Source organism: Ixodes scapularis, unplaced genomic scaffold (assembly GCF_016920785.2).
Source record: "Ixodes scapularis isolate PalLabHiFi unplaced genomic scaffold, ASM1692078v2 PGA_scaffold2__306_contigs__length_199485367, whole genome shotgun sequence".
Lineage (NCBI taxonomy): Eukaryota > Metazoa > Arthropoda > Arachnida > Ixodida > Ixodidae > Ixodes > Ixodes scapularis.
In genome coordinates, this window is record NW_024609857.1 from 111,799,706 (window position 1) to 111,825,816 (window position 26,111).

The 26,111-nt window shown below is 45.6% G+C and overlaps 1 protein-coding gene across 1 annotated transcript in view; it reads left to right on the forward strand.

Moving 5' to 3' along the window:
• The window catches only part of LOC8038712 (carcinine transporter), a 242,551-nt gene extending 224,286 nt beyond the window's left edge, over window positions 1–18,265 (forward strand). The window contains exons 9-10 of the mRNA XM_042291995.1: window positions 12,382–12,545; window positions 15,895–18,265. Of these exons, the coding sequence (XP_042147929.1) occupies window positions 12,382–12,545; window positions 15,895–15,982 (252 nt within the window). The 3' untranslated portion in view covers window positions 15,983–18,265. The remainder of the gene's footprint in view (window positions 1–12,381; window positions 12,546–15,894) is intronic.
• The last annotated feature ends 7,846 nt before the right edge of the window (window positions 18,266–26,111 follow it).

The following is a 26,111-nucleotide window of genomic DNA, read 5'->3' on the forward strand; positions in this document are numbered from 1 at the left end:
CAATGCAGTGGAGAGGAGAGCCCGCGTACAGCTTTATTCAGCGCTCAAAATGGGACAGGGAACGCGCGCCTGTGCCCTCCACTGCATTGCCAAGAAATGTTGCCGAGTGTAACGGTAGTTGTAATTTGTTGCGCCCTCTCCCGACAGGCGCAGAGGGCGTCATCCGCTCGCTACGCTTATTAAGAGATGGCGCTGCAAGTTCTAGACATCGTAAAAGAGATGTCGCAATAGTCCACAACAAATTCCACTCACGGGAAAAAACAAAAAGGACACTTTTTGAAGAGCGTGAAACTTCCGGCACGCGCGTACATTTTTAGTGATGACATCAACCACTCAAACAGTTCAGCTTTCCTCCTCGTTGTCGTCCCCTACATTTCTTTTACAGCGGAGCTGTTAACGGTTAGTTTCCCCAAGATCATGTCCGGTACCAAACAAATATCGACACCCGTGGTCGACACAAAACTCTGGTTACCGCCGTCGCTCATAGATGGCGGTAGCTGTCCAGAGTGTTGTGTTTGCCGGTTGTCTGCTTGCCGCTGTCGCTCATAGATCGCGGCAGCCTTTCCAGCATCGGCAGCCAGACAACTGGTTGCTGCCATCGATCATAGATGGCGGCAACATTTCTTCGGGGCAAGAAGAGCGGGAACGGAACGAGCGGGGATGTGCGCAGCAGCGCGAATGGTTCCGCAACCGCCGCGAGGCCGCTATCGCCTAAAGTTCCACTGCGTCGAGCACTTCAAATTCCTTTGCGAAATAAGAGCAGATCGCTCGCGTGGAAAGCCGCCGCCGAGAACAGAAGCTACAGCTCCGCTGCTCTTCCTTCTTCACCAGAGTGGAAAGGCTGAAAGCTTGTTGGTTTGAGAGAGAGAATAAATTTTCGTTAGTTTGGGGAGTGCTAACAACAATAAAAGCCTTGACGACAGCCAGCAGAACGTGTGATTGGCTGTCTAAACCTAAGGAATGAGCACGCTCCAAGCCTTTGCCCATGAGTATGAAAGCGGAGTGTAGCTTTCCGCCGTCAAACGAAAATAGAGGGGTAGCGAACTTTTGTCGAACCGGCGTTTTAAGTCGAACTTTCGGGGTTCGACTGGTTAAACCGGTTCGACAAACCTTCAAACTTTTAACCTCATTCGACCAGTTAAACTTCGTGGGCAGTGTGGCCAGACCTTGACATAAGCATATCTAGGTTTGGAGAATGTTTTTACGCCAAGAATTATAGTAATTATGTTCACAGTGGCAATTAAAAGAAACAATTTCTAATCACTGAAGAAGTTAATAGCTTAATTTGTTGTACCGTATTAACAGAAATACCCAATCAGTGTTGCCCTTCATTCATCCCTTAGCCACCACCATCCAATCCGAAGCCAACTGGCCAGCCTGTCGCGCATGCGCATAGCAGTCGAACCTGAGTCGAAACGTCGCCGAACTTTTCACAATAGGTTCGAAAAAGCCGAACCTGGTCGAACTCGAACATCGACCGGGTCGCAACATCCCTAAACAAAAACGTGCCAAAGTGGACCGGAACCGCAAAAAAACCTCCACTTCTCCTACAGCAAGCGCTGGGACTGCAGAAATTGTGTACTGCGGAAAATTCGACATGCAGGAAACGCGATACGCACGCCACTGAATGCCGAATGTTGTAAATTCGTGACAAAGCGAGCATGGAATTTCTCTTCGCCACGATGTTCCAAGTATACGTGAAGTAATGTAGCTGATGAATTTTGTTAGAAACATATACGTATTAGAAAGAATTTGAAAACACCACCCTCAGTTAAATTTCACACGAGCTGAATACCGCTGTCCGCCAGCAAAAGCGATTATAGCAGAAGTATACCGCGCCGTCGAGAGATGGCACGAGGTGCCTATATAGCGTTTGGGCGTACGTTGGGGTTCGGCGATAGTCGGCGTAAGTCAGATGGAGGTAGGTGTTTAAAAAAAGCATAAAACCTGTGTGTCACGAATTCGCTACACACGTCCATAAAGGGTTGATCTGGGACCAGGTGAATGGTGCACTGTAGCGACAACAGAAGTATATTCAACATTACCTGTCACTGAAACGTGAGTCAATTAGTTGGCCCGGAATGTTCTGTTCCTATACCCCCTTTGTGCGACATAAAACACCGTTTACCCCAAGACATACAATCCACGCGGGAAATCCTTTGTCCGTCATACTCTTAATATGTAGGACCGGCTAAAAGCGCGATAATGAAATTACGCTCAAGATCCAGTACGCCCTTGTTATATGCAGCCTTAATTTTACCAAGCACCAGGCTAAAAGAGCGTTTGTTACCTCAGAACAATTTTCTGATTTGCGTAGCTGTTAGCTATAAATTGCAGATTTTAGGTCATTCATTGGCGTTAAGGGTATAAGACGTCATAAACAATACGTCCGCTTTCATGTCTATATCACATCTCGCTACACTTTCAGTTTGACTCTTTATTTTACTCTGGTCTTCTTCAAATATGGTGTAACGCAGTCATAGTTTTTATTTGTTTAATATAAGGCACGCCCAACAATGGGGTTTGCATAAAAATAAGCACGTGAGGAAATGTTAGTCATCTGAACCACCATCTACAATAGTCTAACTTTGCAGTACTTTTTCGTTCTGATTTTGTGTTTACACTTTCCTGTGGTATTTCAACTTATTAATGCTTACCCCTTCGTTAATAATAAAGTTATATACGACCTTCAGCCTATAGTCGGTGACAGGTTAGGAGTGAAGTGGAAGGATCCTCCCACATCTTTCCACTTTAGCAGAGAGAACGCTGGAGAGAGAGGATCGCCCTATCTTCAGCATTCGCTCCTCTAAGGTGGAAAAAGGTGGGAGGAGCTTCCACTACAGCCTTAACTTGACACCGACTATAAAACTCTACCGATGGACACAACAAAACAAAAAACTTAAAATGTATTTTAAAAACTAGCCTCGAAAGAATTCACTGTATTTATAAATCGAAAAATTTTGACAAACACAAGGCGACCCCTGACAATGTAGCCTTTCTAAAAACATACATGAGGCACAGAACGTGGGAGGGCCGTGTACTCCTAATCGGGAACAAAAAGATATTATCGATATAATACAGGTTTGAAACGAAGTAAGCTCTCCTTAAATTTTTCGTTTCATATCTCAATAACCTCATCTAAGGCATTTACTGAGAGAACTTTGCCTCAAAAGTTAAGGGGAAAAATATGGAGGTATTATCATTCATCTAATCTTTTTTTGTGTCATTTCAGGAGCCATCGTGGCCGGTGTCACAGCGTCGCTCATCGCCAAGTTTGCTTGCACAGCTTCCTTCATGATTATGTATCAGCAAGCTGCCGAACTGATGCCCACGCCGCTGCGAGCGTTTGCACTTGGCTCATCGTCGGCCTTTTCTTCGGGTTTTTGCATCTGCATGCCCTACATTATCTATCTCGTAAGTAAAAGTCTGCTCACTGATTTTTTTTTTCCTTGCGTCTGTGATTTTTGGCTTTCCACGTAATGACGCACAAAACAGCTCAAGTTTAGTGAGAGCAGTATAGACCATTCCATTTAGCTCTCTCTGGGCGGCACCATTTTGTTCGACAGCAGCGCCCTCTCCACACATCCGGGAAATTCAGCGGGTTCGGCGGAGTAAAACGAGAGAGAGGGCACGAGCCCGACTCCGCTAGCAGACGACAAAACGGGAGGTTGCCATTCTCCATCTTTGGGCTGTATCGGCGGGCTGTACGGAACATCGAACGCTCGCTCGTGGCTGCCGTTGTGAAGTGGTTCGCGTTCTTAGAATAGTTATGGCTACTCCAAAATCAGCCTAGAGCTCTCTGTTGTTCTACTTCGGTTAATGACCAACTGACATATCTTTTTTCCGTTACTTAAATAGCAGTTGAGTCAGCCGGCAGTACTACCCTTAACTATTGCGTGTATTGCGGCAGGAGAGCACGTTTTTATTTATTATTTCAGACATCCACTCATGGTCGCTAAAGGCCTACACCAGTACGAACTCTGTATAGTAAAAAAAGTACAGCCACCGGATTCACTTTTCGCCGGAGAGATCGACCAGTCTGACACATTTTTCCCTGTTTTCTTGTTATTTGCACGCAGATAACAGCGCGATTGGACTCTGTTAGTCTTTTTATCTAGTATAGTAATATGCGATAACTGGCATACCAAAATCTGCGCATCTGTGCTTGAAATGTCCAAAATGAAGCGATTTTAAACAGAGTTTGTACGCCAGCCGGATGCTAGGTACTGCCCACTCGGCGGAGCAGACGACACCCGGGTGAGCGGGGGAGGGCATTTTTTTCTCTTTTTACCCTCTCTGCTGTGACCATAATGGAACGGTCTATACACTTGGCAAACCATTTCTTCAAATTTAGCCACTTTCTGCAGAACGCGGTCGTTAGTTCCATATAATAGCGCATTCACTTCGCGTAAGACCCAACTCCAGTGCAGTCACAGTGGAAAGCAAAAATTATGCTCCGTCCTTTTCTGCTTGTTGCCATGTCCTTCTGTTTAGGGTGATGCCGTCGTTTGTAGTACCAAATGCCGACACCACGTGCTCACAGAGAAAATGCAAAGAAATTGCAGGAAAAAAATGTCGCAGTAGCACAGTCAGCTCCACGAGCGCGTGCAGGGACACGCTCTTTCAGGCGCTTCAAAACAAAACAAAAATAAAAAATAAGCGTTGGAAACAATATGGCCGGATGTCATCACCCCAAGCAAAGCGCACATGAAGGCACCCTAGGTCTATTGATTCTATTACCTTCGCGATCGGAGATGGGTACGTAAGAGAGGAAGCCCAGGCTCGAAGCAGCCACTACATACTGATTAGCGAATGTGGTTACGTGCTTGGTTATGACAGATTCCGACAGGTGAAGCTAGGCCAGGCCGAGTTGGGTTAGATGTCAAACGGCAATATCAAAGCGCGTCTTATAGATACGATAGTAAAAGGAGAATATCCGATCAGCTTAATGTACATCTGGGACCTAGATAGTAAAATATTAATTAATTTGGCCCGATGAGAACTGTGCAATGCATAGATTCGTGATTATAAGTGAATATAGTACAACGGGCCATGTTGCTCTAAAGGTATCTGATTTGTTCATTTTCCGATCGCCGAGACTGGGGTAAATGTTTGAGTCGATATTATTTTCCGGGTGTTTGTGCATGTTCTGGCCGCAATCGCCCCTTTCCAAAAGTCCGCGCCAACGCCTGTCCGCCATTGCTTCATCACGTGCTCCGAGGCTGTATTGGACCAACACCTCCTAGAAGACAAGGCCGTAGCGCTCTTCTCTTGACGTCGCGAAGGAAGGCCATCGGGGGAGCGCGTCGAAGCGAAGGGAACGTGCGTGGATCGACCGTCGTAAAGCGCTTTTAGTCACATAAGCGTGTCTTATCAGCTAAAATGAAAGCTGCACATAGCAACGGGTTTAGGAACCATTTTATTACACGGGCAAAATATTACACCGCTAAACAATCGGTACGCATTAACACGAGGTATGCGTCTAAGACATCTATAGGAAAATGTTACGAGGAAAGCCCTAAATAAGTCGCAAACATTGAGTCACGCAATTATTGCTGTAGGAATGCATATTTTATACAGAAATACTTCGACACCCAGTGATTGGACACAGCAAAACAGATCAGTTAAAGATCAGGTAGACGTAGTCAACGCAGACAAGGCAAGTCAAGTGTCACTTACGATCATATAAGCGACGTTATCGCGTGCAGTCACTGAATTCTTACGTTATACCCCGGCCACATGGCAAAATTAATGTAATTTCGATGGAATGACATTATGGGGTCGACAAATCCGCTTGCGGCGCTCGTATAATCACTCAAGAACGCGAGCTGATTACATCCTATATCACTGAATGAAAATATATTAACTTGTCCGTGTGGCAGGGGTAATAAACTTACTACTTAGTCAACTAATTTACTTCTTCTATGGGCTCGAGCTGCATTAGAACAAAATATAACTTATTTTGTATATAATAATAGTATTACCCTAATACAGTTAATATTCTAGTATAAACGCGGTAAAGGCAATAAAATAGCATTAGTATAAAAAAACACGTAAGCACAAACAACCGACTTACAATAATCACACAAACTTGTTATTCACGTTCCAGTAAAAACTAGATTACCACGAATATTTACAAATATCGACGCAAGTGAACACGGATAACGACGAAGACGAAAAGTTCATTCTATGATAAGATTTAAAAAAAAATAAAGAAAACGACTGCAGCCCTCTACTCGCGTCCTACATGACCAAGAAAGCCGTAAATAAGTTGTTTCTCACCTGTCCATCGTATGATAGGATGCACAGGTGAGAAACAAGTTATTTACGGCTTCCTTGGTCATGTAGGACCCAGAGATGGCAAAATTACTTTCAAAAAGTAATTAAATTACATTGCTAATTACTTTTGTATAATTGCAAAAATGTAATTAAATTACATTACAAAGTGCCGCAGAATAAAGGTAATGACATTACATTACAATTACTTTCTAAAAGTAATAAAATTACTTTGACATTACTTTTGAAAACCTTGAGGCAGTAATTCGCCCTCATTTTATTTACCGTACGCACCAACACACTGTTTACAAAACAAGCCCTCGTTTGCCCACACAGCGCGTGTGCAGGAACCAGATCCGGGAGAAGCGAGGCGCTGCGCATGCGCAGTGCTGACAGCAGCGCCACCGCAGTGATATGACGTAAAAGAGCTGAGTTGGCCTACATGTAGTAAAACTCAGATCTTCCTGTTTACACCGCAACAACCTTATGTGTCTCAAAGTGAACCATATTGAACAGTGGTTTTGCTGGCACACACGACATTAGTGTCAAACATGATGAATATAGCTTCTTTAGATGTGACTCAGAAAGACAGTCGACTCACCGGTTTCACTGTTCATTCAACGGTGAACGTTCTTACTAAAAGGGTGATATGTTTTTGTCTTCCTAATTTAGAGCTTGTAGTCCGTGTCAGTCTGTTAAGTCGGGCAATGGCAGCTCGTTTTGACGAAGAGTCGTCACTTGAAACGTTTCCCTTCCGCCTCGGACGCAATGTAATCCTATTCTCCCGAGAGCACTATAGACCTTTGTCCGGAAGTGCTCTTTTTAGCCTCGGCCGCAAGGAGCAAGAGCGAACAATAATCTCGAACTCAGACGCTCACGGGGAGGGGGGGCTGCGTCGGCCTCTGCCGCCGGTTCCCATTGAGGGCTTCTTCGCTGGTGTGCCGACTGCCGTTTCACCGGCATCGGTCCTGTTTACCGCGGTATGTGAGTATAGTGCCCGTAATGTGAGAGCCGTGTGTCCATACGCCACTTTGCCGCTGTTGGTTTTCATCTAGCCGAGCCAGAAAACATCTCGCGACGAGTTGACCGCGCCGCGAGTGACGAAGAAGAAGCAAACATGGCGACGGTTTGTGCGATTGCTTTGGTGGCTCCGGTGTTGAGTGTCTTCAACGTCCTCGTGAGAAGGTTCCCCTGCCCTTCGAAGTTATTGCAAGCACCACGAAAGATGTGGAATCATCGTCTCAACTACAAATAAGCAGGCCTTCACGAGTAACAACGGCGCCGAGCAGGCGCTCGGCACAGTTGTGTCAGGCTCACGCAGCCAGCGGCACGGTTGTGTTGGTTGTGTCGTCAGATGTTCAACAACGCCGAGGTATTTTCATTTATCATTTGGAATGGCTTCAAGAGTGGGAAATTAATCTATTTCGCGGATTGTTAACGCCGAGGCGAGTGCCCTCCGTTGCAGTGCCGTCGTCGCGCAAAGTGCAGAGAAAACCGGGTGGCGATGGCGGCGGTGCTCTTTGATCTTGCGCCGTCGGGTTCATGAAGTCCGGAGTAAACGTACGTACGTGCGTCTGCTGGATCGGTGTTTTGGACTTCCTCAAAACTCTTTCTCACGCGCATTTTCCTTGTGAAGCTTAGTAGCTCATAACACCTCATCGTCGACTGCGCTCATTTGACTACGTCGGACGAGCCTGCGTGATGTGAATTTCACTGCCTAAGATCCTTGGTGTGCTGTAACGAGGGCTAATAAAATATCACCGCGAACTTCTGAACAAACGAGTCGAAGTTTCGTCTGCTATCATAACTGATCGCCTGTCACAATATTAATCAGTAGCGTTCCTAGACTCGGCCCCCACAGGCACCGTGCTTCGTTGCCCGATAGTAAGTGTCTCCTTGTACCTCGTTGAATTCCAGCTCCCACTTCAAGTAAGTACCATCCTTTAGAACTGGCAATTAATAGTTTCGAACCCAGACGCTCGCAGTGTGTGTGTGTGTGGGGGGACGCTTGCTAACATACTCGGAGCCCTCGTTTACGCCGCTTCGCAGCGGCAGACAAGGCGCCACATCACAAAAGAAAGCTAATCCGAGCTGTCTATGTAACTAGACCCATTCGCTAGTCATTCGATGAAACGTCGTCGTCTCGTTTTTATTCGCTAAAACGGCGTTCGATCAAGTGAACGCCTCCCACTTATTTCGGCTCGGCAGAGCCGCGCTGCCGCAGAAAGGCAAGCAGATCGCGAAAATCGGTCTCAAACGTGCCACGAATGTAATGTCGTATACAAAAAGCCAACAATCAAGCATTTGAAAGCTACAAGAAAGCGGTAGCGAAATATTTACTACGCAATGAGCCCGGACTGAAACGCGGATGTCAAGGGTCAGCAGACACCGAGAACATCTAAGACAAAAAAGGTTTTCCCTTATTTTTCTTGATCGAGATGGGTTCTCGAATGTTCACGACATCTTGCCTGCTGAAGAACGGGCCGCAGAGGCTTCTGGTGAAGACATCTTTCACGATGTGTCGGTGCATTCGGACAGCCTGCCGCATCCAGCTACCCAAAGCAACGCCGCCAACGCAGCCCCCCCTCCCTGCCTGCCAGTTCTTTCCGCGTGGTGGCGCGAGCGTAGATAAACATGGCGGCACCCTGGAATTGGCGCGGACACTGGTCTATACTCGGCGATAACTTTCCGCGGCAATGCAGTGGAGAGGAGAAGAGCTCACGCACAGCCTTATTCAGCGCCCAAAATGGGAGAGGAAACGCGTGCCTGTACCCTCCACTGCACTGCCAAGAACAGTTGTCGCCGAGTATAGTTGAGCTATTCTCGGTCATTCCTTTCAAGGAGCATTTTTCCGAAACACCGGAACAGTCCACGTTTTTGCGCATTGTCACACAAAGGGCCCGGGTAATTGCTAAGCAGAAGCGTCGCCAGTTGAGGAATGGCGCGAGCTTCCTAAACTGTGTACTTTCCCAACAAACGGGGGGCAATATCTGCTGGTAGGCTTATTCCCGAAGAAACTTCGCAAGGGAAGGCAGCGAAGCATACCGCGAGCCACACCCGCTTTGTTCAAGGACGCACAAAACGTTCTGGGGCTTTCACATGGAATTTGGAATTAACTATTCATTCCGGTCGTTTTTTTTTCACAATGGTCGACGCTTACTGTTTTACCTTGCTTGACGAAATTACAAGCCTGGGAATCTGTTTGTCCTGTCGTCTCAGGTTTTTAAATTACGTTTAACTCATTGGCGATGTGCCCGTCGCCTTGTAGCCTATGAGCCGTTCATTCCTAAGCCGACGCGCTGTCAGCTTAGGGATGAACGGTGAAAGCTACGCGTTTTGTTGGAGCAGTCACACGTCTATCGTTCGCCACGTAACCACGCCCAGGTTCTACCCACTTGCAGAGCCGTATATGTAGAGTTTGGCCATTCGTTGGGAAGTATACACGTTTGCAAGAAAGGCTCCTGTGCGCTGCCATTTTGAGCGATGCTGGCGCCCCATACCGTTTCCGCCATGCTGGGGTGCGCCAGGGGCACGTCATTGGGGTGCGCGATGACAAGATGGTGCCGTTTGCTGCATCGCCGATGGCTTACGTTAGCGGCATACTTACCGTCTCGGAACGCAGGAGGAGGTATCCACACAGAATCGTAGCCCCACATATTGTAGGGCGGGGCATCTTTCAGAATTGGAGCTGACTTTATAACCATCGCGGCCTCTGTTCCTGCATGTTGTGGAAGCCAGAGCTGCCGCGAGCGCAGCCATCGTTGATGCAAAGGCCATGCGACTTTTGGCGCATTCTGAAGAGAGCGCCTTGAGACTTTAGATCTTTTTGAAGATTTTCGATTTGTTACCGCTTTAGGCATTTTATTTAATTGTCCTTGCTATTTCGCTGTCGAAGACGACACGTGTACGTTTTATAATTATTTTTTTTAATTTCTTTTTGCGCTCAGTGGTGTACGCTTCGGCGAGAGACGCTTGGCAACATTGTACGACAACCAGCGAACGTCCTGGCTGGAGAGTAGGTCCGCCTTACCTTGGCGCGCGGTTCGAGGTTAAGCCGGGATCCCACTTGCAAAGGTGTGTAGGAGACAAATCAGGAGGCGCCATTGGCCGAAAGCGGGCTGGGCCTGTTCCAGGGCGTTTTCAGAAATTCGAATGTGACCAACCAGAAGCCGGAAATAATACCCTGGTGGTGGTCGCGAGAAACAAACCTGATATGTGCATCGGAGTAACTCTCGGCGACTGAAAATATGGTGCACGTGATGTTTCAATCACGCTCATCCAAAATGATGGTGGAAGAGTGCGACTAACGGAACGATCGACATAATCCTTACGCCAAGCGCCGAGGGCCAGGAATCTGCCGTCCGAGCGGTTACACTTTGTCCGAGCAAAACACAGTTGAGTGGCGCATTCGTTTCTTACATCTTTCTGAAAGATCATGATCGAAACATCACGCGCACTCTATTTTCAACCACAAAGAGTTACTACACTTCACTCTTACGCTCTTATTAAAACCATGTACGAACATAAACCTTTGATCAGAACTGTTTCTCGCTACTACCACTAGGGGATTTCTTTTCGGCTTCTGGTTGGTCAAGAGAGCATGCCAAGCCCTCTTTCCGAGTCTGGCGCACGCCCTGGCTCTGCCCGTGCCTCCCATTGACCAAACTCTCTATATACACGGCTTCGCCCACGCGCAGAGAAAGGGACAGGTCACGTGAATAAAAAAAGGTGTTTGATTGGTTCTGGTTAGTTTGCAGCTCCCACAGCACTGTCAGCTTAGGGATGAACGAAATATTGTATCGTCGTGATGACGCGACGCTGTGAATCTGTCGTGCCTGGAGTTCGTAAGCCGTTGCCTTCCAGCGATGTCTACACGAGCTTTTTTCCTTCACCTTTCCGGCCCTCCTTTGTGCGTCTGTCCAGCTCTTTGTACAAGGCTTTGCGCTCAGGTGGCCGTCGATTATTTCCTCTCACGCGTTTTCACAGCATTTCACAATGCAAAAAAAAAAAATTCTCTTTCTTAAAACTTGCAAACGAATTTTCTAATTTAAGACAAAAGTAATTTCAAAAGTAATGAGTCATTTCCTCGAAATTACTGCCTGAAAGTAATTCATTACATCACTAGATTACTAGCCTAAAGAAGTTATTCATTACATTAGTCATTACTCCAAAGACTAATTTAATTAGTGTAATTTCATTACAGTAATGTCATTACTGCCATCTCTGGCTTCAGCGAAGGTGCAGTGTTACGCCACCTCAAGTATTTTTATCACCGCGGCAGTGACCACTCATGCAAACCCAGTGACAAAGTGCACGATTACTCCCTTGTTTGTGTTAGGACATCTGAAAATCTTGAAGCAAATCTTGAAAGCACAAACTTAAAACTGAAGAATGTTTTAAATATGTCCTAATTCTCTGAACTCTCCGCGTCGTAATAGCAGCTTTAAAGGCTGGTTCAAACACTCGCGTTCGAGTGTCGCAAAGTACATCGTGCTCTTTCGTTATTGCTTACGACGACGGATTACACTAGCACTATCTAACAGTATTTGCGAATATTTTCAAATTATTTTGTGTGCTTCCTTTATCCACCATAGGCTTTAACAACTTTGTACAATGTTATAACCAGCCATATCTCATAGATGGTACGTATATTCTATCTCGCAAATACTGCGAAACCTCCAGACTCAACTGTATGTACTAGTTCTAGGGTTATTCGCTGGACGTCGTCAGCGCGCCAGTGTGTTTTCTGAGGGCTTGTATTATAGAGAGTTATCAACTGCTCGATTAAGGAGGTCAAGTGGTGTACGGCCGTGTTTACAATAGGAGCAGCGATGAGGTGTCGAAAGCCTTGGTCGTCTGCGAACGTCTCCGCCTTTCCGCCTGCTTTCCTCCTCGCCACGGGGCAATACAGCGCATGCACACTGGTGACCAGTCTCCGAAAAAAAGAGGTCCGCCATTAAATTCAAAATGCTCCCTCTCTTCAAGTTCGGCTTTCTGGTGCTTTCTTGAAGCAATTAGGGGAGAGCACAACGCACTCGATCACACTCAAATGCAAGTGTATGAACCACACTAAAGTCTATTTATTCATGTCTTACTGTCACGTAGGGCAAGTACGGCATGTGGATTCCGTTCCTGTTTCTTGGTGTGCTGGCGGCGACTGCTGGCATCTCTTCGGCATGGCTTCCAGAGACATACGGCTATGCCCTCTGCCAGACCATTGAAGATGCGGAAGATTTCGGAAAGAATCGCAAGTTTTTCTCTTTACATCTGTAAGTATTGTGACCTGGTGAATGTTGACTTTTATTTTGTTTTGTGCGCCTTTCTTAGCTTAAACATTAAATGCGTAATCACTAGTTATACAGGGCGTACGGAGGTAAACAAAAAACAACATGACCAAACTTGCCGGGGGATTATGTTGCTTTCGATTGGCTATTGATTTGCTTGTTTTTGAGGACCCGCAGTGAGTAGCGCAAACTTAGAAAGGCTTACCACCGAAAACAAACTGTGGTACCTTCCGAAATTTACTTACACGGGACCGACATGGCTTCCCGATCTCTTGAGTGAAAAGGAAGAGCACTTGTTCCTCAAGGAAATGAGAAATCTGCCGAAGGTATCGTGGCCGTATCTTCAAGACGACCTATTTGAGCCACCTGGTTCATATACCTGAGAATAACTTAAAACCTACACGTCCTTAAACGCGTTCAACAACTTCGTGAAGAGCAAGGCATCGGCGATGGGCACCTACATCCCCCAAGCGCCGATGATACGTGCCTAGCTTTCTCGCGGGAGTCACCGACCTTCCCCGCAGGGGCAGGACAATCTTCCGAAAGTGTTTATTACGCTTCCTTCAGCGCGACGCGAATGCCTGCAATTACCGCTATTTTAGGGTTTTGACTACCTTACTTTGGTATTCAACGCTCCCTTCCCAGAGCACCGTGTGAGCTGGCATCTGCACGTACCACAATGGCAAAGTTGGCACCTGTCATTGTTCGGAGATGGTCGGTCAAGGCGCAGCTGGCGCGGTATCCTCGCGTTTGTCGCGTTGCACCATCTGTCGGCAGCACATCGAAGTAGGCGCGTATCGACTGCTTACCTGCGATCACCGAAGCTCGGCGGCGTCAGTGGCGTCCCTCATCTCGACATAATCGAAAGGACTTTACTTGTTACATATTATTCGTGCCGGTGCGCATCTGCAACTTAAAAACACAAGACTGGGGCATTTCTAGGGCGTACTTCTCGCGCAATAGACCTTTTCCAAAATTCAGTCTGGCCACCTTGACCACTATCATCATCATCTGAAAAATGGCATATGTGCCGTACTAATGGCGGCCTTCTGTTTACTGATGAAGGAACATGTTGAAGATACTCCTAAGCTGATGATTCCAGGCCTATACATTCGAGACGTTAGCACGTTGCGAAGCAGGAATTGAATGCAAGAGCTGCGTAATCGTTCATTTCTATACATCGGGCCCAGTCAATCTGTTAGTAGCACAGAATCAACTTCAAAGCGCCTTGATGTATAAAACTTTATCAAGGCGTCTATCTGGGTTTGCGCTTCGTTCCGACTGGTTGCATTTTTGTGGCCATCGACACTGAACGAGATGATTGAGAAAGAAATATACAGTGAAGAGCACAATCTTTTTGCCGTTGATTTGAGAAAGTGACGGTGCCCCATAAATTACTGCAGGCTACAGATTCAATGCCGCCATTAGTACGGTAAAATTTAAGCTTCCATTTCAGCCACCAGATGGCACTGAATTTGGGAAAGGGTCTATTGCTCGCTATCAAGCCAAGAGTCGTCGCGCACCCAACCCAAACACAAGGTAAACGTAGCAGAACCGGAAGTGTCTCTCCCCCCTATCATGGCGGCCGGAAATGGCGCGTACACCCTGTATAGGTACTGTCGCTGCCTTCTAGTACATGGCACCTGCTCCGCATCTGCGACTGACGTGTTAGCCACTACTTAATTTGTGGTCCCTTAACATCCGCCTCGTGACGTCACACTTGGCTCATTTAGTCGCTGGTGGCGATGTCGGTGGTGGTGCAGCCGCGGATGCGGATGCCGCAGACGCCTGTTCTGCTGTAGGTTTCTGAGCAGTCATAGCCACTTGACACAAACTGTAGTCACGGAGAGCTTATAAAATTATTATGTTCAAGTTTTTTGCTTTCCGAGTCGCTCGTCGGAGCTCTTCTGGGTTGATGCCGCAGTCTTACTCGCTTCTGAGCAATGAGAAGGTGCTCAAGGCTCGCCACAACCTGCGTTTCTTAAATTGTCAATGACGACAACTACGCCGGGTCAATGCTCTGCGACGACAACACTTTGTGTCCACTCACCTTCACCGCCAGCACTTCTACAACCAACTGCCATGATGGCGACAAGCGACGAAATGAGCCGATTGCCCCCGTGTCGTATTTACTTGCCACTTTGGGACCGTTTTCGATGTTGGGTGGCGTGTAGGTCACTACTCGTAAATAAAGCACTCGAAAAATGTGTCCCAAACACATGTACTTCTGCGATTTGTTTAGGACAAAGAGACCACGGTTCTGTAGATTGCGATGGGGCGACGGCTCAATTATTTTAACTGTTCGTGGCAGTCTGCTTCTAAGGATAGCGAGTGGCACTCGAACTTGCAATTAACGGCGTTCAAATTGCGGACGGTCGATCAGGGTACGTCCAACGGATATTCCTCCGTTTCCGCGAATGCACGTGTCATTATCATGCTGGGTTATTCGTATTCCTCAAATGACTCGCGAATTATAAAACAAATGCCAAAACCTTCGAGCGCATAGGTTCAAAAGAGTGTTGGCGGTAACGCATTACGTATAACGGCATTACCGGTAACGCGGTAAATTTTTTTTTGTAACGTGGTAGCGCACAACTTGCAGTTTATTTTTCAAAACAGTAACGTGTAACATACTTACCTTACTTACTTCAAGTAACGGGTAACATGTTATTTTACTCGTTACAACTTCTTCCCAAAACTTAAAAGGAAATAACACTTTTTTTTGTGTTTCTTGGCGCCAAGTCATATGAATTATTTCACTCATCAGACGTAGCTTCAAAATTTATGCAATGCAAGAAGTGCTTGGCAGGAGGGTTCCTGACAACAACACATGCTATGGGTCTGCAAGAGTCTGGAGAAACTTAGACAAGACGCATGGGCCTCGCTAACGAGTGAGGCCAAACCAAATAATTCAGAAGCCGGGGCCCACCCAAAAGGACAGGCACAACACATAAAGCAAATACTGGATTCACTGATACGTTTTATCAGAACATCCGGGCTCCATAAATTCATCTAACCTAATCATCATCATAATCCTCTCTCCCTACAACCCTCACAACCCCCTCCCTCCTGCCTCAGGTTCACGAGACCATAGGCAGGCGAAATTTCTCATCAAAATGACACGATTTCAAACAATCGATCTTCAAAATTTATGACAAAGTGTTTCTTGAAATGAGGCACTTATGCATACCTGCAACGTCAAGGCAGTAGAACATTTTCCTCACAAATAAAAATAATGACTTCTGAATCTGGATCACCAACAAAAGGGCTAAAAGTACGTCTTTCAAATGTCGCTTCGTTTTTTTTTTTTGTTTTTTTTTTTTCTGTTTTTCAGGGTGAAGGACCGCAAGGGCTACAATGACAAGGAGGAAAAACCAAAAGAGTTGAAACCTTTAGGAGACGACGCCGACGCAAAAACATGAGAATCCAGGCAATTGAGTCATCGTTCCCAGTCATCAATGTTTTAGCATCACACTATTTCGAATCATTGTAAATGTCAGGAACAATCGCATTACCGCAATGAGAATTTTTTTTTTAGCTTTTTGAAAGTGATTAATTTCGTTTAGTGTAGAGAGAATGACCATCGCTACATATTCCTTTGGAGGCGAACATATTTTTACATCATTATCATTGCTCAACGCTCATACTTGGCTTAACTCATGCGCGACATTAGTTTTAAGAAAGCCTACGTAAAATCCCGTAAGGGCACCCTCCCCCGTAAAATCGCCCATCCAGTTTTTTTTTTTTTTTTTTGAGGGGGGGGGGTTAAATATCTAAAACATCAAAAAAAAACGAAATGTTGCCCACCCCCTATCCCCGTCGGACATCACGTGATGTCCGATGGGCGTGACCTGCGGTACCGGCACGTCTGACGAGGGAGTTTCCACCGGGTTCACGCGTTTTTGTTCGTGATCTGCGCGTGGGATATCAGTTCATGTGACGTGCAACTTGATGCTGCGTGTTTATTGCATCGTAAAATGCAAGCCTGCTGCGTCCGCGATCCGCTGTATTTGTTCCCGTGGCATGCGCGTTCATAGTGGGTTCCCGCGTTTTTGTCCACAATCTGCGCAAGCGATATCGGTTCCCGAGACGTACGAGTTGTCCCGAATGTTTGTTGTACCGTGAAATACAAATCTGCTCCATCCGCGATTTGCGGCATCGGCTCCCATAACTTGCGAGTTCGCGGCAGGTGCCCGCGTAATTTTCGCGCCGTGTACTGTGTTTGCAAGATTCTAACGCACATTTGTTTTTCCGCCAAAAAGGTGCCCAAAATCACATTCGCGTTACAATCGAAACCAAAAATCGAGGCTCAAGAAAAACTCAATACTCGGTATAAGGTGGCTAGCCCCCTCGCCATAGTAACCGTATGTTTACATTCGCGATTTTGGTATTCGTATCGCGCGCATTCTTTCGCGTCTACGGACTCGTGTCCGCCTTTTTAAGATGGAAAAGAAAATCCACTCAGAGGCTTTATTTAAACTAAAGGCGGTCAGTCTGGCGGAAAAGATAACAACGGAGCAGCACGGCGTAGGCTCCCAATCCCAGCGTCCCGACGATCCCGCGAAGTGTTGCTTGGAAGACGACCCTCCCAGAGGGGACGGTCGCGCACTTGTACGTGCGCAAGAAGCGCGGCACTTAAAACGCTTTAGACGAAAGCAGAGATCACCTCTGTGGCAAGCGAGGAACCATCGTCGGTCTCTCACAACGGCGTCTAGTGCACGGCATTTATTCTTGTGTGGGTGTTCGTTTCATACAACCCCTTCTATGAAATATTTGTTCAATCTTCAGCATTTTACCTGTGCCGTGGAATCGGACACAATTTACTTTCTGAATATCTGAAAGCTAAATCTGACTGCGCGTTATAGAATCCGTGGCGCGTTAGAATCGTGCAGACATAGTGAAGCGAGTCTGCTGCGTCCGAAGCCCCTTTTACTATGACACAGGATGTCGTAGCAAGTTACCGCGTGTTTATCGCACCATAAAAATAACATCTGCAGCGTCCGCATTCTGCGGTATTAGTTCCCGTTTTATGTGAGTTGTAGCGGTGCCTTATCACCTTTTCTTATACATTTTTGCTGTCCCATCCCCAAAGATAGCCCACCCCATGTTTTTCCCAATTTACTGCTTCATTTTGGGTGGGCGTCCTTACGGGATTTTACGGTACGTGCTTCCACATCGGCGCGGACACCGAGTCATTCCGCAATTTCCAAAGCGCAACAACCAAAGAAGACCCGGGAGTCATATTTCTTCAGCGGCTAGTTGCGTGATAGTCACTGTGTTGACCGAATTACCACTGGAATAAGTCTGGAGACCGTGTGCCACACTTGTACCAAAAGCAGCCGTAGGTGGTTAAACGAATAGGGTGATAACAATAACCCACAGCGGCATCCAAAGTCACATCCGCCGAATCAATAGATCGTTAAACAACGCGGACGTAACTTACGGCGAATAAAGTCGCCGTCCCGATGTTACCGGCGCAGCAGCAATAAATTGTGTGATCCACAACAACCGTGCCGTTGGATTATCGGCCATGTGACAACCGAAGATTATTCGATGAGAGCCCCAAAGAAACGAAGTAGAAAGCCTTAAAGATAATAAGAAATAAAGGGCGTGGCCTACTGTGCTCAGTCTTCTTCTTTTTTCGTGTATGTGTGTTATTTGTCGGCTAATTACGCACTTTTAATAGCTGTCGAAAAGTAATTAGATGCTCGGTAACTCGGTTACTGTCAGTAACTATCGAACTTTTTGTTTTTATTCGTGTTGCGTTCCAGTCTGTCAGACATGGCGCTCATAGTCCGGGTTTGCACCAATTATGTTTTCACTCGTTGAGGAAACAAAAACTCGAACTGCGGGGCCTCCTTATAGCATCGTAGGTTGTGTACAGTGTGACTCAACGACAATAGACCGATCTTATCAGCAATTGCGCGACGCCACCGGTGCCGCGGTGTATTCTGGAACCTTTAATTCTCCCCGGTTTTCCGGCCGCGTCAGTGCAGGTTGTACATCCGGCGTTTGGAAATGTTCGGGTTATAGCGCGAGTCTTTTAATCGGGTGTTTATACTCACGGTTTTCAATTGGTGGCATCACCCGTTGTGTGCCAGGTTGCTACAATAACAGCAAAAAGGCAACGGCTCGCGTCGAGCGTTCTTTTTATTTTTTTATATCTGTTGTCCCGTGACACTACCCGCTGGAGTAACTCGGATCGATTTGGGTAAGATATGGAACACAGCCCGAGAATCGACCCGCCGATATCGACTCGCGCATCACCCGCAGCGTTAACGTCGGTGGTCGCTTTTCGCATGTCGCTAGTCGCTCTCGTCACTGTCGCTAGTCGGCAGTGTGAATTCGCCTTAAGATCCCCTTAAGGGGAGGGTAAAAAACTTAAGCCTATCGTTTTTACTTCTCAAGAACTGCGGAGTGGCATCAATGCCGCAAATACTCTCTACCCCACAAAAAAAAAAAAAAACACAAACTCGTTTTTTTTTTTTTTTTAGGAAAACTCTAAAAGAGTACAGTCAGGATTTCAAATTTTACTGGTCCATTCTGCCAATCAATTCTTAAGAGTTCGTGATCCCCATCAGCATTAAGCTCTCTTACAAAAGATCGACTCTAACTCTTCCAGCCTGCATGAGGGACAAGCAGCTATAAAATCGGACATACAAACCATACTGGAAAGACAAAAAGAGCTGGATAGCGCCCTTTCCTCACTCGACAGCAGGATTGCCTCAATCGAAAGCGAGATATCCTATATTGGTCAGGCTAAATACGCCATAAACGACTTAGAGGACACGCTGAATGTACAGGTTGCTACTACCTCGAATTTATTGAGTCGTATTGACAGCCTAGAAAATCATTCGCGTCGTTGCAACCTTCTTTTTTACGGAATGCCGGATGACGCTGGGGACTCATGGGAGACGTCCGAGCAAAATATAATCACCGTCGTGAAAGACAGACTTGGTGTCGCCTTGGGAAACGCTGATATTAAACGGGCTCACAGAGTGGGTGGTTATCGAGAAGGAAAAATTAGGCCAATAATTGTGAAATTCGCCTCATTTAAATTAAAAAACCAGTTGCTTCTTTGTGGCCATAAGTTGAAGGGCTCCCCCTACTCGTTGTCGGAGGACTACTCGCCGAATGTTCGAACTGCGCGGAAGTTTCTTCTCGACTTTGCCAGGGCGCGGAACGTATCATTCAAGCTTCGTTTCGACAAGTTGCACATTGGTTCCAGGACTTACAGTTATGATTCTCAGTCTCTGTCCGTAAAAGAAATCCCCAGATAGGACGCGCCGGGGGGTGGCTTTCTTCATAACCAAAAATCAAGTTGCGGTATTAATGTATTGTACACGAACGCACGTAGTATCCTGAATAAACCGACGATATATGTTCTCTTATTTCTTCGTGTAATGCTAACGTCATCGTCTGAACTGAGACGTGGCTATCACCTGGAATTGAAGATAGTGAGATATTTCCTGAGCACCCTAATCTGGTTATTTACCGGCGTGACAGGGAGGATCAACGTGGAGGCGGTGTCCTTATCGGGGTCGATGAAAGTAATGAAAGCACCCTTGTCCCGATTGCTTCGTGCCTCGAAATGGTCTGGGTACGAAACAATGCAGTTTCAAACCTATTTTGGTAGGCGTTTGTTATCGACCTCCTTCGGAATCCCATTCGTTCACCAGCCGTCTGCACGACGACTTGTCTACCCTGTTCGCTCTCTATCCGGCGCACCCTGTTTTTTTATTCGGTGACTAATTTTCCATGCGTTAACTGGAACTCTGCGGTCCCCGTTTGTCCTAAAGGGAATGGTTTGTGCAAAGACTTCCTTGACATGTGTTTGGATTTTAATCTTTTTCAACTTGTGTCCGTTCCTACTAGGGTGACGGATTCCTGTTCTAGTATTTTAGATCTCGTGCTAACTACTCATCCCGGTTTTGTAGGATCACCTCTAACCTGTTTTGATGGCGTGAGCGATCATCGGGTAATTTACTGCCCTATATGCGTGGAAATCCAGAAACCGTTGCGCGTTCAAAAGAGTATACGGCTGTATGAGAAAGGGAATTATGAGCAGCTCTGCAACAGTCTGTCCGAATATTTTGTGTCTTTTAATACTAATTTTGAGAGTAGAAGTGTGGACGTAAACTGGTGTCTCTTTAAAGATAAATTATGTGATTTAGTGGAAAAATATATACCTTGTATTGATATAACAACGAAGTCTTCGAATCCATGGTTTAATCGCAGCCTCAAATCGCTACGCAATAAAAAGCAAAGGCTCTTTCGAGTTGCCCGTCGAGCCGGTACGCCCGAATCATTGCAGAGCTATGAGGACTGCGCTAACATTTACAAAATTGAGTTGAATAGATGTAAAGACAGTTTTTATCGTACGACTTTGCCATCATTATTGATTGCCAATCCGCAGCGTTTTTTGGAATGTTGTTCGCCCAAAAGACGAGTGTTCGTTACAACTTGTTTCAAATTCAGGGGGCCCTGTCCCAGTGAACTTGTGCGCTAATGTGCTGAATGATGTTTTTTCTAAAGTGTTCTCCCGTTCAGACCTCATTACTGTTTCCCCTCCCGTCTCCAGTATATCGTTCCCAATGGATCCTATTCTTATTGATTACGATGGAATCGTAAACGTTATTAAATCCTTAAAAGTTTCTTCGTCATGTGGAATTGACAGCGTAAACTCCAAGATTCTCCGTAACACTAATCTAACGTCTAGCCTTTTTTTAACAAAAAACTTTCGTCAATCTCTGGAGACGGGAGTCGTGCCTGAGGACTGGAAGTTTGGGAAGGTCATTCCGGTCTACAAGAGCGGTAGTAGGTCATCACCAGCCAACTATAGACCGATATCTCTTACCTGCATCTCGTCTAAAATAATGGAACACATCATCTTCAAGCATTTGGTTTCATTCCTGGATTCTAACTCTTTTTTCAGTGACGTGCAGCACGGTTTTCGCCGTAATTTTTCTTGTGAAACACAGCTTCTTCATCTGACTAATGACTTGTTTTTGAATGTCGACTCCGGATACCCCACTATCGCTGTATTTCTCGATTTCGCTAACGCATTTGATAAAGTACCTCATAAACTTCTACTTCTCAAACTTTCCACGCTAAATATTGACGCTCATGTACTAATCTGGATTGAATCATTTCTTTCTCAACGCCGTCAATACATCTACGCTAACAATGCCTCGTCTCACGTCTCTGCTGTTTCTTCTGGTGTTCCTCAAGGCACCGTGCTTGGACCGCTACTTTTTCTCATTTATATTAACGACCTCCCATTGCGTATCACCTCTGTTATTCGCCTGTTTGCTGACGATTGCGTTGTTTACCGTAAGATTACTACTCAAGATGACCTTCTAATTTTGCAAGCTGACCTTCTCAAAATAACCGACTGGTGCCAGAATTGGAAAATGTCTCTCAATACTGACAAATGTAAGTGCATGCGTTTTTCTAATTCATTAGCAGAAACTAATCCTACGCTACTTTTGGATGGGACTATACTCGAATATACAGACCACTATAAATACCTCGACGTGCATCTTTCACCTAACCTCTCTTGGAATACTCATATTAACAACATTGTACAATCTGCTAATCGAAGTTTAGGCTACATCCGTCGAAATTTTATATCTGTTCCCAATAACCTTAAGCGCCTCCTGTACGTTACTCTTGTCCGTCCCAATTTAGAATAAGCGTCTTCAATTTGGCATCCTCATCAATCAACGCTAACTGATTTAATTGAATCTGTTCAGAGTCGTGCTGCACGCTTCATTTTTTCTGATTATTCCCGTTTTTCGAGTGTCTCGTTAATGAAAGCTCACCTTGACCTTCCGCTATTATCTTCACGTCGTAGGATCTCTCGCCTTTGTCTTCTTCACAAGGTATTTTATACGCCCATCTTTAAACAATCTCTCTTAAACCCCCCATCATACATCTCGGCTAGAATTGACCATCCTTGTAAGATCGCCCGCCCACAATGCTTCACCCTCGCACACCAGAAGGCGCTCTTACCATCTGCGATTGTGGACTGGAATGACCTCCCCGAGAACCTCATCGGCATCACCGACAGTGGAAGATTTCGGGACGCCATCACCAACTACTTCATGTAAACCCACTCCCATCTGTAACGCCACTTGTGGCCCTGAGGGTATTATAAATAAATAAATGAATAAAAAGTGATATGTCACTTTGTGTTTAATCACACTGCATGTCTTCGCAGTCGTCATCACTTGAAATCGTGGACCTTTTCCGAATCACGTTTTTTTCTTCTTTTTTTCTTTTTTTTCTTTCTTTTTTTTTGCCTAAGATGTTTTGTGACATTTCATTTTGACCTGTGCAGTTTCTTTTCTTTTTTTCTTTTCAAGACCATTTCCTTTTTTATCTTTTCTCCGATTTTGTGTTCAATCTTAAATGTATATTGTTAAAAAAAGTAATTATTTTAATGTATTATGAGCCTGTACCACGTAAGTACAATACATACTTCCTTTTTTTGCATGCCAATTGCACAGTTTTATAGTATATTACTCTTTTTAAAGCTTAAACTTTTTTGTGTCATTTGTTTAATTTGATTGAATTAAATATTGCATACATGTCTTTCACTATAATCGACTTTGGTTTTTAATGAATAAATAGATTTAAATTATTTACTCTTTCAGGCAATATAATATCTGAAATATCAAATACGAGGCCTTTCAGCAAGTAATTTATTCGAGAACCAGCAGTATCCAAGACCAGAATCCCAATGTACAAGGAACTAGTAATTAGCGGCTTAATCGCGGTATAAAATATACAGGCGGAACTTAAACCACGCAGAGCGTCAGTATTCATGTAGGGAAGACGAGGGGGGGGGGGGGGGGGGGGAGGGACGCTGTCCCATTCCTCCCAGGCTGCTTTATTAACATATATTTTCGATGTTACTTTATTACAGATGTTCGCCAAGACGTTTTAATGCAATAATCAAACAAAACGAACATTGGCCCATTACTTCTTAGTGACGAAATTGCCATCATCGACTCAAACCGTGTACACCAAGCCTAGCAGGTCCACTATTACGAGCGAAACCATGGCCCCCTCAGTCGAGCAGCTCAACTAGCCCGCTCCTCCCACCTCTCTCCTTTTCATGCCTGCTCTCTTTTATAGACCATTCCATTTAGCGCTCTCTGGGCGGCACCATTTTGTTCGACAGCAGCGCCCTCTCCATACATCCGGGAAATTCGGCGGGTTCGGCGGGGTAAAACGAGAGAGAGGGCACGCGCCCGACTCCGCTAGCAGACGACAAAACGGGAGGTTGCCGTTCTCCATCTTTGGGCTGTATCGGCGGGCTGTACGGAACATCGAACTCTCGCTCGTGGCTGCCGTTGTGGAGTGGTTCGCGTTCTTGGAATAGTTATGGCTACTCTAAAATCAGCCTATAGCTCTCTGTTGTTCTATTTCGGTAAATGATCAACTAGCATATCTTTTTTCGTTACTTAAATAGCAGTTGAGTCAGCCGGCAGTACTAACCTCAACTACTGCGTGTATTGCAGCAGGAGATCACGTTTTTATTTATTATTTCAGACTTCCACTCATAGTCGCTAAAGGCCTACACCAGTACGAAATAAAACTTTGGTTGGGGCTAGTTGGTTCATATCGATTAAAAGGTTAAAAGGCGCGAACAAAGAGGACGAAAAAAGAGACACGTACGACCACGGACAGGCGCCAACTTCCAACTGATTTATTGAAACACGAATCATCGTCAAACTCGATCCCAATCGCCTAAACACATGCAACTGATAAAAAAAATTCCTATCGCTCATTACACACATCCTTCAAGAAACACAATTTCTTTGGTTAATAGATAAAGAGATGGCATGCTTACGCATTTGTCTGCCGCTTTGTGTATACAGAAAGCTTCGATTAGGTCTCTTTCCCTTTTTTCATTTCCTTTCTTAATAAACCTTGTGCGCTCAAACAAAGGTTCGCATCCACATCGTTTGCAGTGCTCCGCAAGATGCCCACCAGAATTATTGCGTACGGCAAGCTTATGTTCGCGCGCTCTTTCATTAAAGCATCGGCCGGTCTGACCGATGTAAACTTGGCCGCAACTAAAAGGAATCTCATAAACAACCTTAGTCACGCATTCGGTGTATCTTGTTACATGTTTCTTTGAGCACACTACATACTTTCGTTTCGTCATCGCGGAGCATATCTTTGAAAGTTTGCACGGGGCTGAGAAGACGACGTTAACCCTGTGTCTAACAGCCATCTTTTTTAAATTGTGGGACACTTTGTGCAAATATGGTATCACCTGCACTGGCATCTTGTCTGTCTTTTCACGACTTTTGTCAACACCCTCTCGTTTAATTTTCTGCAAGAGCCTTTCACACACACTTGTCACTAAACTCTTCGGGTAACCGGCACTTTGGAAGTTGGCGCCTGTCCGTGTCATGCGCGTCTCTTTTTGCGTCCTGTTTGTTCGCGCCTTTTAACCTTTTAACCAGTACGAACTTTGTATAGTGAAATACGTACAGCAACCGGATTTACTTTTTGCCGAGGAGACCGGCCAATCTGACGCAGTTTTCCCTATTTTTAAGTTTTATTTAGACGCAGGTAACAGCGCAATTGGACCCTGTTAGTCTTTTTTATCTAGCATAGCAATACACGATAACTGGCATGCCAAAATCTACGCATCTGCGCTTGAAATTTCCAAAATGACGCGATTTTAAACGGAGTTTGTACGCCAGCCGGATGCTAGGTACTGCGCACTCGGCGGAGCAGACGACATGCGGGTGAGAGGGGGAGGGCATTTTTTCTCTTTTTACCCTCTCTGCTATAACCCTAATGGAACGGTCTATACATGGCTTGCGCTGACGTCACATCGCATACTTTTGACCACCATGTAAAAGGAGGAGATGGAAGCTACTTTTGTAGATATTTTGAGTGACGGGTTAATCTATATTATTCAGGGAGGAGAATAGCGACGTCTGTGCAAATCCGGGAGGCACAAAACAGGATCCTGGTAAGAAGGGAGCTCTTTCTTCCCCTCTCCTCTGGTGGTCATCGGAGCACTGTTTCAATGACGTTGCGTGCAAGCCATGTACAGTTATGATGTATATCACTAAGGTGATCGGCCCTTTAATTATATATATGTTAACATCAATAAATTTGGCTGTATGAAGTTCCCATAACTGCTTAAGACCGACACGGGAGAGCGATATTCGGAAATACGCCAGCTGTTGAGTCTGCGGAAACGTGCTTTTTTATTCGCTACTTGGCAGCGGGAAACACCGGGTCGCAGGGGTATGCCAAAGAGGACTGTGTGCTCATATAATAGATCTGAAGGCAAATACACGAAATCTGCAGAAAGAGAGATAAGCAATGGTATTCTTTTAAATATTCCCAAACACAACGCCTTACTTCAAAAATAAATGCATAGAGATGCGTGCAATTATATTTCTAATTACACATAAATAGCTCGAAGGACAGGCATTATATTTTTAACATAAATTACATTTCGACATCAACTTGCGCCAACTCAAACTTGCGTAAAATAGTGACTCGGGAGGGCAA